General features: G+C 42.6%; 1 protein-coding gene across 6 annotated transcripts in view; it reads right to left on the bottom strand.

Annotated features, from left to right (window-relative positions):
- The window catches only part of LOC127003430 (probable nuclear hormone receptor HR3), a 122,024-nt gene that overhangs the window by 39,869 nt on the left and 67,155 nt on the right, over positions 1-15,000 (bottom strand). For 3 of the 6 annotated variants that reach the window (XM_050870125.1, XM_050870123.1, XM_050870124.1), the window contains exon 2: positions 9,352-9,579. In XM_050870125.1, coding sequence (XP_050726082.1) covers positions 9,352-9,579 — 228 coding nt within the window. Of the gene's footprint in view, positions 1-8,939; positions 8,954-9,077; positions 9,092-9,214; positions 9,229-9,351; positions 9,580-15,000 lie in introns of those variants that run through there. The other 3 variants (XM_050870127.1, XM_050870128.1, XM_050870126.1) reach the window with 3 other exon arrangements.

The raw sequence follows: 15,000 nt of genomic DNA on the forward strand, positions 1-15,000 counted from the left end.
AGAGAGAGAGAGAGAGAGAGAGAGATCCTAGGACAGTACTATCCTTCTGACCCCAAGCAATCTACCTCCTCCTCCTCCTCCTCCTCCTCCATTGGTTTAATTATAATTATTCTCTCCAATCCAAGTCACTTTCTTCCCTAACATAAAATAAGAAAAAAATTTAATGCTAAGTCTGATTAATGGAAAAAAAAAAAAACCTTGCCATGACTAAATTAATTCAAATTGGACCCGTGTGTGTGTGTGTGTGTGTGTGTGTGTGTGTGTGTGTGTGTGTGTGTGTGTGTGTGTGTGTGTGTGTGTGTGTGTGTGTGTGCGTGCGTGCGTGTGTGTGTGTGTATGTGTGTGTGTTACAAAGATAAGAAAGAAAATAGGTTACTGGGATCTTTCTGTACACCCAACCGAAAGAGAGAGAGAGAGAGAGAGAGAGAGAGAGAGAATAATAAACACCGAAGAAAAACAAAATGGTAGGAAAAAAGCAACAAATAAAAAAAAAACGAAAAGAAAGAGGAAGAAAACGAAGAAGAACAAGAAGAAGAAAACGAAGAACAAGAAGAAGAAAACAAGAACACGAAGAACAAGAAAAAAGGAAAAGAAGGAGAAGGAAGTGTAGAGAGGGGCCACCTTTCCCTTCTACGGCTTCTAACAGCGCTAGTACAGGTGACTAAAGGGCAGGTAAAAAAAGAGGGCTTCAGGAGGCCGCTAAGAAAGAGGCGTCCTGCGTGTGTCTAATCCTGTCAGGCGGGAAAAAAAGACGAAGAAAAAATGCAAAAGGGAAAAAGAAGAAAAAGAAGGAAAAATAAGGAATAGATGGTTAATGTCGAGAAAAGAAAAAGAAAAAAGGAGGATAGAAAGAGAAGAGGAATTAATGGTTAGCTTTTAGAAGTTAATAAAGAGGATTGAAGAGAGGGAGGAAAGGAAGAAAAGTAAAAGGAAGGAGAAGAAGAGGAAGAAGAAGAGGAGGAAGAGGAGGGATAGGTCGGTTAATAAGGAAGAAGTCTTAGGTTTAGGAGAAGAAAGAGAAGTAGAAGAAAAGGAAGAGGAGGAAATGGAAGAGAGAGAAAGAGAAGGAAAACGAAGAGAAAGAGGAATAGGAGGAATAGGAAGTTAGGAGGAGAAAGAAATATAAAAGAAGAGGAAATGGAGGATATGCAGAAGAGGAAGAAGGAAAAAGAAGAGGAGAAAGAAAAAATGGAATAGAGAAATTATTAATGAAGAGGTCTAAGGTCTATGAGGAGGAATAGATGTAGAAGTAGAAGTAAGAGGAGGAGGAAGAAGAGGAGGAGGAGGAAGAAGAGAAGGGCGACGGGGCGGTAAATGGCTCACAACACAGACGAGCCTTATGTCGCCCTGCTTGCAGTGAGAGCGAGTGAGCCAGACACAGCCATGCGTCAATACTCTCTCTCTCTCTCTCTCTCTCTCTCTCTCTCTCTCTCTCTCTCTCTCTCTCTCTCTCTCTCTCTCTCCTACCAAGAAAATTCAAGGAAAAAGAGAGAGAGAGAGAGAGAGAGAGAGAGGATAACCACAATAATAAACAAAAGGAAATGAATGACGGAAAGAAGAGAGAGGGAGAAGAAGGGAGAGGGAAGGGAGAGAGGAGGGAGAGGGAGAGAGGGGAAGTGAAGGGAAGTGAGGGATGAGAGTGTGAGTCCCCTTGAGATGGAAGGTCTCTCTCTCTCTCTCTCTCTCTCTCTCTCTCTCCTTTATTCTCCTTCCCTCTCAGAATAATCCTTTTTTTTATCTCTTCATCCCATCCTCTTCTTATTCTTGTCCTCCTCCTCCTCCTCCTCCTCCTCTCTAAAAAGGTGCGCCATAAAGGGAACTTAAAAGGCCCATTAATGCCATTTTAAGGGACGTAAGGAAGGTGAGTGACGCCTTAGGAAGATATGGACAAGAGGAGGAGGAGGAGGAGGAGGAGGGGAAAAGTTTGCTAAATTGGGCATCTTCTTAAGTTCATTTTCAGTTCCCTTTTCGTCACAAATATACACACACAAAAAAGAAGTCCCACGTTTAACACACACACACACACACACAGTCACCCACCCACACCCACCCCTACACAGACAGACCGGGGGAAGGGGGTGGGGGGTAGGGGAGGGGGAGAGGGGAGGGGGTGGCAAATCTCTTTAAAAACGGCCACATTCATCACAACCAAATTACGTCACCTGTCTGTCTGCCACGGCGCGACAGGTAATCGAATCTGCATGCAAACACCTGGTGGGGTTGAGCGCTCACTTACGCCGCTCCAGATCCTATTAGAGTAGCTTGCGGGTTCTCTCTCTCTCTCTCTCTCTCTCTCTCTCTCTCTCTCTCTCTCTCTCTCTCTCTCTCTCTCTCAATATTTATTCATTTGTATCGTGTTTGATTGCTTTAACGAATTCATTTTAAGTCATTCATTAAGTGGAGCTCTTCTTCCTCCTCTTCCTTATTCCTCCTCTTCCTCTTACTCTTCTTCCTCCTCTTTTTACTCCTCCTCCTCTTTCTATCACCTTCCTACTTCGCATCTTCCTGTTTTTCCTTCTGGTCTTGCTACTCTCTATTTCTCCTTCTTCTCATCTCCTCCTCCTCCTCCTCCTCCTCTTCTTCCTTCATAACAATATTTCCTTTGCCTCAATACATTCATTAATCTCAACTACACACACAAAAAAAAAATACTATCGGTTCAAATGTCCTAAGTAAGTTCCTAAAATAGAATGTCCAAATATGTCCACTCAAAAGGTAAGGGGAAAAAAAAAGGTATTCGGTCAAGTGCAAAAAATAAAAATAAATAAATAAGAGTGGAAGTGAAGGGAATGAATAGAATGGGATGTTGTGGTTTGTGGTGATGGTGGTGCTGATGGTGATGGGTGTGGTGATAGTGATGGGGAGGGGGAGGGAGGGGGTAGTAGGTGGATACGAGGGGGGAAAGGGGAAGGTTATCGGGGTGGGGTGGGGTAGGGGGTGGGGGTGGGGGTGGGGGGGGCAGGACATGAGGTCGGATTATAACATTAAATTTCACTGATGCAACGATGAATTTTTTTTATATTATTACTACTATTTTTTTTTCTACACTTGCAATATTTTGGGATAGGTTTTACTCTCTCTCTCTCTCTCTCTCTCTCTCTCTCTCTCTCTCTCTCTCTCTCTCTCTCTCTCTCACACACACACACACACACACACACACACACACACAGAGACACGGGCCAAGGACACACACAATCTCTCTCTCTCTCTCTCTCTCTCTCTCTCTCTCTCTCTCTCTCTCTCTCTCTGATTGGCTAAGCGTCTTGCATGAATGAACTGATGAAAGAAAACGGAGAAGACAGACAAAAGAAAATGGGAAACGTATTGCAACTAAAGAAAACGTAGACAAAGAAGAAAATGGGAAATATTTGACTATGATTTTAATAGAGAGAAAAGGAAGGAAAATATTAAGAGGAGGAGAAGGAGAAAGGAGAAACGTTTGGGGATGAGAGAGGAAAGGGAGAAGAAAAAGAAAGTGAAGACAAAGGAGAAGGGAAAGTCTTAGAACACGAGAGAAAGGAAAGGAAGAAAAATATGAAGACTGGGAAAGGAATTAAACAAATGAAGAAGTGAAAGAGAAATAAATGGAAAAGAGAGAATGAAATGAAATCCGGTCTGAGAAAAGAAAAAGAATATTATGAAAACAGAATATCACACAAAGAGAAAAAGAGGAAAGTAAATATCAGACAGAGAAAAGATGAGATAAATTAAGGAACCAGAAAGAGAAAGAAGAAAATAAACTAGATAAAATTAATAGAAAAAAATAGAAAAAGAAGTTGCAGTGAAATTTAAGGAAGAAGAAAAAGAAAAAAAAACTAAAAACAAGAAATAAGAAAGATGAGAAAAAGTAGAAAAAAATGAGAATGTCAGAAAAGAAAAAAAAAAGTTGCAGTGAAATTTAAGGAAGAAAAAGATAAAACTAAAAAAAATAAGAAAAATGAGAAAAAGTAGAACAAAATGAGAAAAAAAACAGGGAACTTGAAACCACTCATAGAAAAAAAAAGAAAACACGAGAGAGAGAGAGAGAGAGAGAGAGAGAGAGAGAGAGAGAGAACAGGAGACACAAACATGAGGATGAACGAAGGTTAGCATCCGGCGGTTGATAGGACGCACAGGTGTTTACAGGTGGGGGGAGGGGGGGGAGGGGGGCAGGTAAGGGAGGGGGAGGGGAAGGGGAGAGAAGGGGAAAGGGGGAGAGAGAGGTATGTGTCATCTAAAATCCCCCTTTCCTTAACCCCTTTTTTCTCTTTATCTCTCTCTCTACAACCCTATCTTCTTCTCTAACCCTTTTCTCTCCTTCTCTTTCTGAACGTTGAGGGAAGAGAAAGGGAAAGAGGGGAAGGAAAGGAAGAGGAAAAAGGAAGGTTCATGGCATCTACATATCTCTCTATCTTTCATTCCCTATCTTCTTCCTTCATTCTCTTCCCTTCCCTTCCTTTTTCATCTCCTGTTTCTCCTTTTCATCTCCACTATTCAGGTTCACAGCATCTACACATCCTCCTTTAATTTTCATTCCCTATCTTCTTCCTTCCCTCCCTTCTTCATTTCCTGTTCATCCTTTTCATCTCAACTATCCCCCTATTATCTAAGGGAAGAAAAGGGGAAAGAGGGGAGGTATGAGTCAGCTATCCTTCCCCTCTTCCTCCCTCCTCTCCCTATCTTCTTCCATTCTTTATCTCTCATTCTCTACTCCCTTACTTAATGCCCCTTTCTTAGCCCCAAGGGAAGAGCAGAAGGGAGAAAGGGGGAATATATAATGGCAACTAGGTTCTTTTCTCTTTTTCTCTCTATCTCTCTTCCTATCATCTTTTCTCCTTCTTTATTTCTCTCTCCCTCTCTCCTCCTCCTCCTCATCCTAAATATCCCCTCACCTGCTGACACCTGTTCCTCTCCACACCTGTGCTCCCAGTTCCACCTGTCCCCTTCCTCCCCTCTCCTCTATCCCCCCTCCTCTCCTCCCCACCTGTCCCCTCCACTCCCCTCCATACCACCAGCATAACTTCACTTTCACTTTTTCTCCCCCTCTTCCTCCTCCCCTTGCTTCCCCTCCTCTCCTCCTCCTCCTCCTCCTCCTCCTCCTACTCCTAGCACTGGCGGATGTAAACAGAGGGACACACACACACACACACACACACACACACACACACACACACACACACACACACACACACACACACACATCCGTTAACATTAAAAATCGAAGCGCGTTGACACTGACACACACACACACACACACACACACACACACACACACACACACACACACACACAAACACACATCCGCTGATAGGCACGTTCGTAAAGATAATCAAGCGAACATACGAACACATGTACACCTAATTAATACACACATATATATATACTAAAGTGGGGTAATTATGGTCCCTCTGTCATTAGGCGCTACAAGTTTTATTTATTAGGCCTTTTAATTCTGCCATTAGAAGCGAACAAATATACAAACAAACAAACATGAATTCACTGATAAAAAAAAGAAAAAAAATGTAAGATGTAGAAGATGAATATTGATGTTTTTTTAATGCAGCAGAAAAGTGATGTAGGAGCTGAATATTGATGTTTTTTTTAATGTTAACTGAAATTTTATATGAGTTAGAGATAGATTGTTTTTTTTTCCTTTTTTTTTATGATGCTGTTCCTGTTTGTTGTTATTGATGTTATGTTATGCTTATGTAATGTTATTTGTTATGTTTGTGTTTTTGGTATTTCCGCGACTTGTTTTATTTTTTATGATAACTAACGGCAATAAAGATTTTGAAGTTAATTTTATATTTTATTTGCTAAGGTTTATATATTTTTATTTTTTGTATTTTACTTCCCACGATATTTTTTTTATTCCTTTACTGTGTTTCTACGGCATTATTATTATTATTATTATTATTATTATTATTATTATTATTATTATTATTATTATTATCATTATTTTTGACATCACTTTTCTTATTGTCTTTCTCTGTCCTTCTTTATTCTCTATCCTTTTTAATAATTCTCGTATTCATCTGTCTAGCTAGTGATGCCTCTCTCTCTCTCTCTCTCTCTCTCTCTCTCTCTCTCTCTCTCTCTCTCTCATCACGTTTCTTACCTCTCCTTTTCCTCACTTTACAGCACCTTCCTTTCCCTTCCCCTCCCCTCCCCCCTTGGCACTCCCCCCTTGGCACTCCTCCTTCCCATCATGTATCTCTTCCGGGTGCCAGAATAGTGACAGTCTCCCCCCCCCCCTTCTCTCTCTCTCTCTCTCTTCTCTCCCTCTCTCTCCCTTCAATCAAATACTTATGACATGTCGCTCACCAATGACCATCCTTGTGTGTGTGTGTGTGTGTGTGTGTGTGTGTGTGTGTGTGTGTGTGTGTGTGTGTTTTGATCTTTGCTCTTGTACGTATGCTACATAATACTATATACTTTATTTCTTCTTCTCTTCCTCTTCTTCTTCCTCCTCCTCCTCCTCCTCCCCCTCCTCTACTAAAATGCGAAAATCAATAAAATGAGTGAAATAAATGAATAAATAAATAATAAATAAAATATATGATAGACAGGTGACTGGAAGAAGGCGATAGATTTGAATACTGAACAAGCAATAAACGTGGAATAAATTAAGAGAGAGAGAGAGTCACCTTGGAGGAAGAGTCGGAAGAGAAGGATCTGGAGGAGGAGGAGGAGGAGGAGGAGGAGGGGAAAGTAGCAATATTGATTAATTAATTTGTATAATTTTGCATCATTAAACATCGACCTTTACGAGAGAGAGAATAAACTTCCATCTTCCATTATATCTTCTCTCTCTCTCTCTCTCTCTCTCTCTCTCTCTCTCTCTCTCTCTCTCTCTCTCACTCTCTCTCTCACCCCTCGGTCATTCACCTTTCCTAGACATGTTTCATAATGAGAGGAAACAAAGAAAGTCCCGCCGCTTCAAACCAAAGGAATGAGAGATGAGCAGAGGAATGAGATGAGCAGAGGAATGAGATGAGGAGAGGAATGAGATGACCAGATTAATGAGTTAGGTAAATGAGTGAGCTACGGAAAGGAGTGAAATGAGGAGAAGAATGAGACGAGATGAATAAATTAGTGAGAGATGAGCAGAGGAGAGAGATGAGGAGACGAGTGAGATGAGGAGAGGAATGAGATGAGCAGAGGGATGAGATGAGTGAATGAATGAGATGACCAGATGAGTGAGTTAAGTAATGAGTGAGCTACGGAAAGGAGTGAGATAAGAAAGGAATGAGACAAGTAAATGAATAAGGTGAGTAAATGAGTGAGTCAAGAAAAGGAATGATGAGATTAGTAAAGGACAATGTACTCAGACGATTCCTTTCCTTTTTTATTTTATTTTTATCTTTCATCCTTTCTTTAGATTTCTTTTTTTTGTGGTGTTTTCCTTCCTGTGTTCCTATGTCTCTCTCTCTCTCTCTCTCTCTCTCTCTCTCTCTCTCTCTCTCTCTCTCTCTCTCTCACATCCCTTCCTTCATTTCTGAGTTTTCTTTCTTCTTTCCTTTTTTTTCTCTCCCTACTTTCCTCAACTTCCTTCCTTCCTTTCTTTCTCTCCTCTTCTTCCTCTGTTTCCCTTCTTCACATCCTTCCTTCTTCCTTCCTTCCTCTCCTTCACTCCTTCATATCCTTTTTCTTCTTCCCTTCTTCATATCCTTCCTTCTTTCTTCCTTTCTCTCCTTCCCTCCTTCATATCCTTTTCGTTCTTCTTCTTCCCTTCTTCATATCCTTCCTTCTTTCTCATTTTTCCTTTATTCCTTTCTTCACACATCCTTTTTCTTCCCCTTCCCTTCTTCACATCCTTCTTCTTCTCCTTCCCTTCTTCACATCCTTCCTTCTCCCTTTCTTTTTCTCCTTCTTCTCTTCTTCATATCCTTCATTTTCTCCTTCTGCACATCCTTTTTCTTCCCCTTCCCTTCCTCACATCCTTCCTTCTTCCCTTCTTCCTCTCCTTTTTCTTCTCCTTAACTTGTCCTTCCCTTCTTTCTTCCGCTCCTTTCTATCCTTCTCTCTCTTTTCTCTCTCCTTCTCTCCGGCACAACAGGAGCAAACTAGACACCTCCCTCGTCAAGGTTAGAAAACTTGTTGGTCATCTCCCCCTCCTCCTCCTCCTGACCCTCTGCCTCACTTATTCCTCCTCCTCCTTCTTCTTCTCCCCTCAGCATCGTTCTCAAGGCCAGCATCCTCACCTTTCCTCTTCCTCCTCCTTCTCCTCCTCTTCTTTCTACCGTGCTCTCTAAGTATTCCAGGTAAGTCTTCCTTTTGTTCACTTATTATCTTTACTCTTTCGTCCGTGAGCTTATTTGAGACAGGAAGAGAAGGAGGAGGAGAAGGAAGAGGAGGAGGAGAAGGAGCAGGAGGAGGAGGAGGAGTATTACAAGTGGGAAGGAATACTAGAGTGCAAAGAGATACGAATGAATATAGAAATGCAAAAATGACCACCGTGACCTACCCTACCCTAACCTAACCTAACCTAACCTGCCCTACCCTAACCTAACCTGACCTACCCTACCCTACCCTAACCTAACCTAACCTAACCTACCCTAACCTAACCTAACCTAACCTGCCCTACCCTACCCTAACCTAACCTAACCTAACCTAACCTAACCTGACCTAACCTAACCTAACCTAACCTGACCTAACCTAACTTCTACTCAACCTGTCCTGACCCAACTCAACCCAGCCCAAAAGCTAACACAACCTAGACCTTGAAATCACCCCCAACACAACAACACACTGCCAAAACAACACACGTCCACACCCTCCCCCTCTAGAAACACACACACACACACTAACACACACAGCCAACATAAGAACACACGTCACACACACACACACACACACACACACACACACGCATCAGAACACACACACACATACACAACCCAACATTCTTTCCCCACAACACTCCTTCCCCTCCACCACACCAACACAGCAACACTCACCATCCCTGGACATCCCGAGACCGAGACACTCTTGGACTCAACAACACACATTCACACACTCACCAGAAACACCCCAAACATACAACACACAGTCAAGCCTCCCCTTCCCCCCCAACACAACAGAACAGCAACACTCACCATCCCTGGACATCCCGAGACACAAGACACTTTTGGACTCAACAACACACATTCACACACTCACCAGAAACACCCCAAACATACAACACACAGTCAAGCCTCCCCTTCCCCCAACACAACAGAACAGCAACACTCACCATCCCTGGACATCCCGAGACCAATACACTTTTGGACTCAACAACACACATTCACACACTCACCAGAAACATCCCAAACATACAACACACAGTCAACCCTCCCATTCCCCCCAACACAACAGAACAGCAACACTCACCATCCCTGGACATCCCGAGAGCGAGGCACTTTTGGAGCCGACAGTACTGGCAGCGGTTGCGGTTGACCCGGTCCACCACACAGTTCTTCTGGCGCGGGCACTGGTAGTTCACCACCGAGGACTGGGAGCGCCTGAAGAAGCCCTTGCAGCCCTCGCAGGTGATGACGCCATAGTGCACTCCCGAAGATTTGTCGCCGCAGACCTTGCACGGAATGATCTCAATTTGGGCTGTCGGAGTGAGGGAGAGAGAGAGGGGGAAGAGATGTATTAATAAAGGTGATAATAAAAAGATGATTAAGGGAGAGAAAAAGGTGTGTTAAGTAAGAGATGGAGAGAGGAAAGGTATATTGATTAAGGTCTGTTGATGAAGGTGTATAAATTAAGAGAGGGAGAGAGGTAAAAGGTGTTAGGAAAGGTGAGTTAAGTAAGAGATGGAGAGAGGAAAGGTGTGTTGAAGGTGTATAAATTAAGAGAGGGAGAGAGAGAGAGATGAAAGGTGTGTTAGGAAAGGTGTGTTAAGTAAGAGATGGAGAGAGGAAAGGTAAGTTGATTTAGGTGTGTTGATAAAAGTGTGTTCATGAAGGTGTATAAATTAAGAGAGGGAGAGAGAGATGAAAGGTGTGTTAAGTAAGAGATGGAGAGAGGAAAGGTAAGTTGATTAAGGTGTGTTGATAAAGGTCTGTTGATGAAGGTGTTTTAAGTAAGACAGAGAGAGAGATGAAAGGTGTGTTAGGGAAGGTGTGTCAATGTAAAGGTAAGTTAATTAAGGCTTATATATTTGGGTGTTCTGTATCTTTTGACCTCTTTGTTTATCTTATTATATTGCTTGTTTACATTTGCTTACCGTACCATTTTTTTTTTGTCTTTTTCTGTTCACTTGTTTATTTGTTTACTTTCTATTCCTTTATTTACATTTATTTTTCCTTTATTGTTTCTTTCTTTATTTATTAGATAAGATTGGAATGGATATGCTAATGTTTGTTTTGATTTGTTATTTCTATGTTATCTTACCCTTTTCATTCATTCTCTTGGTTTCAAAATATTCAAACCTAATATTTTTTTTCTTTATTATTTTTATGGACCGTAAAAGCCAAAAAATATATATCATTGTTTTATAGTGTACTGAAGTCTTGTATTTTGGGAGTTATAAATTATTAATATATCGATCAACTTGTGTGAGTGTGTGTGTGTGTGTGTGTGTGTGTGTGTGTGTGTGTGTGTGTGTGTGTTCCTTTTTCTTTTTCCTCATATTCATTTCCTTACTCCTCATCTTCTTTCATCTGTATTTATTAGACTTCCTTTTTTTTTTCTTTCTATCCTCATTCTTTTTTTCTTGTCTCTTTTTATCTTTTTTTCGCCCCTTTTTTATTTTGCTATACTTACTTTTATATATGTGTGAGTGTGTGTGTGTGTGTGTGTGTGTGTGTGTGTGTGTGTGTGTGTGTGTGTGTGTGTGTGTGTGTGTTGCGTCACCATTACGAGCCAGATATTAGCGGGAGTATAAACGAAACAAACAAACAATAAACGCAATAACCAACATGATGGCCGGACTCAGCCACACCTGGACCACTGGCAGGAGGCAGGTGAACATCCTCATTAAGCGGCGCACCTGAGGAATGTGGCGTTACCTGAGTGATGTTACCTGTCCTTCCTCTTTGGGCGAATATTTTATTTTAATTTTATTTTTTATTATTATTATTTTTATCTTTATTCTATTTGTTATGTCTACGGTTAGTCATGTGGTTAATGTATACAATATCTATCTATCTATCTATCTATTTAACTTTATATCTCTTTATTTTTCTATCTTTCTATCTCTTTGTCTATCATTCTATCTCTTTCTCTCTCTCTGTATATCTCTTTATCTGTATATCTACCTGTTTGACTCTCTCTCTCTCTCTCTCTCTCTCTCTCTCTCTCTCTCTCTCTCTCTCTCTCTCTCTCTCTCACGGATCAATGCTTTATAAATCGATTGGATAAATATTTCAAACTCCCTGACGTGTATGAGACGAGGAAAGAAAATAACTCTGACGGTCTAATTTATTTACAGTTCAATTACCAGTACTTTTTTTTTTTATATACATGCATACTTATACATCATCCAATTAAGAGAGAAGCAGAGGTGGCATATTGTTCTCTCTCTCTCACACACACACACACACACACACACACACACACACACACACACACACACACACAGATATATAAAAGTAAGTATAGCAAAATAGAATAGGGACGAAAAAGGAGGAAAACGACAAGAAAAAAGAATGAGGATAGAAAAAAAAGAAAGACTAATTTATACAGATGAAAGAAGAGGAGTAAGGAAATGAATATGAGGAAAAGGAAAAAAAAGAAAAAGTTACACACACACACACACACACACACACACACACACACACCTGGGCGTTACCTCAGGTGTGTGTTGCATCACCTGAGATCGTGACGTCACTTTTCAGGCACATGGAATTCCTCACAATCTTTCCACTTCCCGCGAGAGAGAGAGAGAGAGAGAGAGAGAGAGAGAGAGGACAAGGAAGTGAAGCATGGATGAGTCACGTAGGATAGACCAGGGAGAGAGGGAGAGGGAGAGGGATAGCACCCAAACCACTTCTGAGCAACGTTACGTCACAATCCTCCCAGCCAATCAGCGGCCAGGAATCCGCTACGTCACCGCCGCGTCAGCCAATGGGAGACCCGCCAACCCCAGGAGCAGGGCCATTGAACTCCCACGGGGCGTTCACTTCTGCCGGGGAGGTAAGTGGAAACGCCTACTCCCCGGGGTGCCACAGGGGTGTTTCCTGCAGAATATCCTACCCGGGGGCATAACACTCCTATTCTCTCTCTTAAATGCCCCGCCGTGACCCAGGAAGGTAGAAAAACGTAAAGGAGTGTTCTCGGCCAATCAGAAGAGGAGTTTGGCGTGACGTCATGAGGTGAGCGAGCCAGCTGTGAGGGGGAGGGAGGGGGAGCGAGGCGGGGGAGTGGTGGGGGTGGTGATGGGGGGACATGTCGATAGAGGAGAGTGCAACGACCCCTCCACCACTACCACAACACACCACCACCACCGCCGCCGCCGCCCCCACCAAAGTTGCCGCCCCTCCTCCTCCTCCTTCCTCCTTCCTTCCTTCTTCCTGTTTGCTTCTTCCGTTTATTTTTATTCTTTCTCTCTTCTTTGGTTTAACATGTATCTTTTCGGGTACGTTTTCACCATCTCTCTCTCTCTCTCTCTCTCTCTCTCTCTCTCTCTCTCTCTCTCTCACCTTCGCCGACTCCTCTTTCACCTTCCTTCACCTTGAGTCCCCACGAAGGATGGAAGGAAGGAGGGACGGATGGAGGGAAGAAAGGAAGGGAGGAAGGAAGGAAGGAAGGAAGGAAGGAAGGAAGGAAGGATGGAAGGAAGAAAGGGAAGGAGGGAAGGAAGGATGGAAGGAAGGAAAGGAGATAGGAAAGGAAGAAAGGAAGGAAGGAAGGAAAGAAGGAAGGAAGGAAGGAGGGAAGAAAGGAAGGACGGACGGAAGGAAAGCAAGGATGGAAGGAAGGAAAGAAGGTAGGAAAGGAAGAAAGGAAGGATGGAAGGAAGGAAAGGAAGAAAGGAAGGAAGGAAGGAAGGAGGGAAGGAAAGAAGGAAGGAAAGGAAGAAAGGAATAGAGGAAGAAGTGCAATGGAAAATGGGGGAGGGAGTCTACGGATCATAATAGGAAGGGAAGGAGGGAAGGAAGGAGGGAAGGAGTGCAATGAAAAAAGGGGGAGGGAGTCTACGGATCATAATAGGAAGGGAAGGAAGAAAGGAAGGAGGGAGGGAAAGGAAGGCAAAAAAAGAGGGAAGAGGGGAGAGGGGAAGAAAGACGAGATAATGGAGATAGAAGAGGAGGGGAGAATAAACAGAAACACCAGAAAAAAGGAATAATAATACACAAAACAAGGAAGAAGGAAAGAAGGAGAGTGAAGAAGAGAGAAGGAATGAAGATGGAAGGAGACAAGACGACTAATGAACACAGATGAAAACAGAAAAGAGAAAGAAAAATAAGAAGAAAAACGAGAAAAAGAGAAATAGGAAAAGAACGAAAGAAAGAAAGAAGGAAAAAAACAGAAGATATGAGGAAGAAGAAGAAGAAGAAGAAGAAGAAGCCGGACTAATATTAAGAAAGACAAATGAAGCAAAAAACAAAAGAAGAAAGGAAAGAAGACAAGAAAACGAAAACAATAAATGGACAAAACAAAAACAACAAAACATAATTAAAAACCAAGACGACAAAAAAAAAAGAAAAAAAAAGAAACGAAAGCAGGGAAGAAAAGAAAACAATATAGACAAAATAAAAGAAAAATCGACATAAAAAAAAAAAAATAATAGCCTCAACTAACTGAATGAAAACGACCCACCACGAGACTCAACCCCTACAGGTCATTGGCTCATCCCCGCCCCCCCTTTCCCTCCCCCCCACGCTGCCCCCCCCCTCCCTACAACGCCGCCTTGACCACTCAGTAATCGAAGAGAAGGACGAAGATATGATAGGAAGATGAGTAGAAAGGAAAATAAAGAAGAAGGAAAGGGAAGGAGTAGAAGGAGTGAGAGGTAGGATATTGGGAGTGAGAGGAACATGAGGGGAAGAGAGGGGAAAGAAGGAGGAAAGGAGAGCGAAAAATACATTGATAGAAAGAAGGAATAGAGAGAAATATGGAAACTAAGGGGAAGCTGAAGGGAGGAATATGAAGAGGGTAAGAAGGGGAGGGAAAGAAGGCGGAGAAAGAAGAAAGGAAAAGAAGAAGGATGGAATAGAGAAAAAAACAAAGGATTTAAAACTGAGGGGAAGAAAAGAAAAGAAGATGAAGAAGGGAAGGAGGGAAAAGGAAAGAAATGAGGGAATAAAGAAAAGAAGAATCAAGAAGGATATAGGACTAAGGGAAAGGAAGAAGAGGGGAAGAAGGGAAGAAGAGGGGAAGAAGGAGAAAGAGAGAGGAAAAGTCAATGATAAAAGAAAGAATAAGAGAAAAGGAAGGAATAGGAGAGACAGGAAGGATATAGGACTAAGGGGAAGATGGGAAGAAGGGAAGAAAAGGGGAAGAAGAAGGGGGGAGAAGGGAAGAGGGGAGCAGAGGTCGTGGGAAGGTGTCTGAGAAAGGTTAATGAACCGAGGGAGTGCCCAGCTACCCCCCCCTCTCCCCCCCTCTCACTCCAGCTGGCACTCTCTCTCTCTCTCTCTCTCTCTCTCTCTCTCTTTTCGCACTCTCACACAGCTCCCACACACCCCCCCCCTTACCTCTCTCTCTCTCTCTCTCTCTCTCTCTCTCTCTCTCTCTCTCTCTCTCTCTGTATCACATAGTCTTTGGCAAACATAGACTTGAATCTCTTTATTTTTCTCTTCTCTCCTTTTATTTCTGCATCGTATTTCCTCCTCCTCCTCTTCTTCTTCCTCCTCCTCCTCTTCCTCTTCTTCCTCCTCCTCCTCCTCTTCCTGCAGTTGGAGCTCTCAGATGGGTCAGCTACTTTAATATTAGGCGGAATCCTCCTCCTCCTCCTCCTCCTCCTCCTCTTCTTCCTCCTCCTCCTCCTTCTCCTCCTCCTCCTCCTCCTCCTCCTTTTCCTCCTCCTCCTCATGCCTGCACGTGGACCGCCAACAATTTCCGGATGTGATACTCTGAGAATCTTCC

Source organism: Eriocheir sinensis, chromosome 25 (assembly GCF_024679095.1).
Source record: "Eriocheir sinensis breed Jianghai 21 chromosome 25, ASM2467909v1, whole genome shotgun sequence".
In the NCBI taxonomy this organism is placed as follows: Eukaryota; Metazoa; Arthropoda; class Malacostraca; order Decapoda; family Varunidae; genus Eriocheir; species Eriocheir sinensis.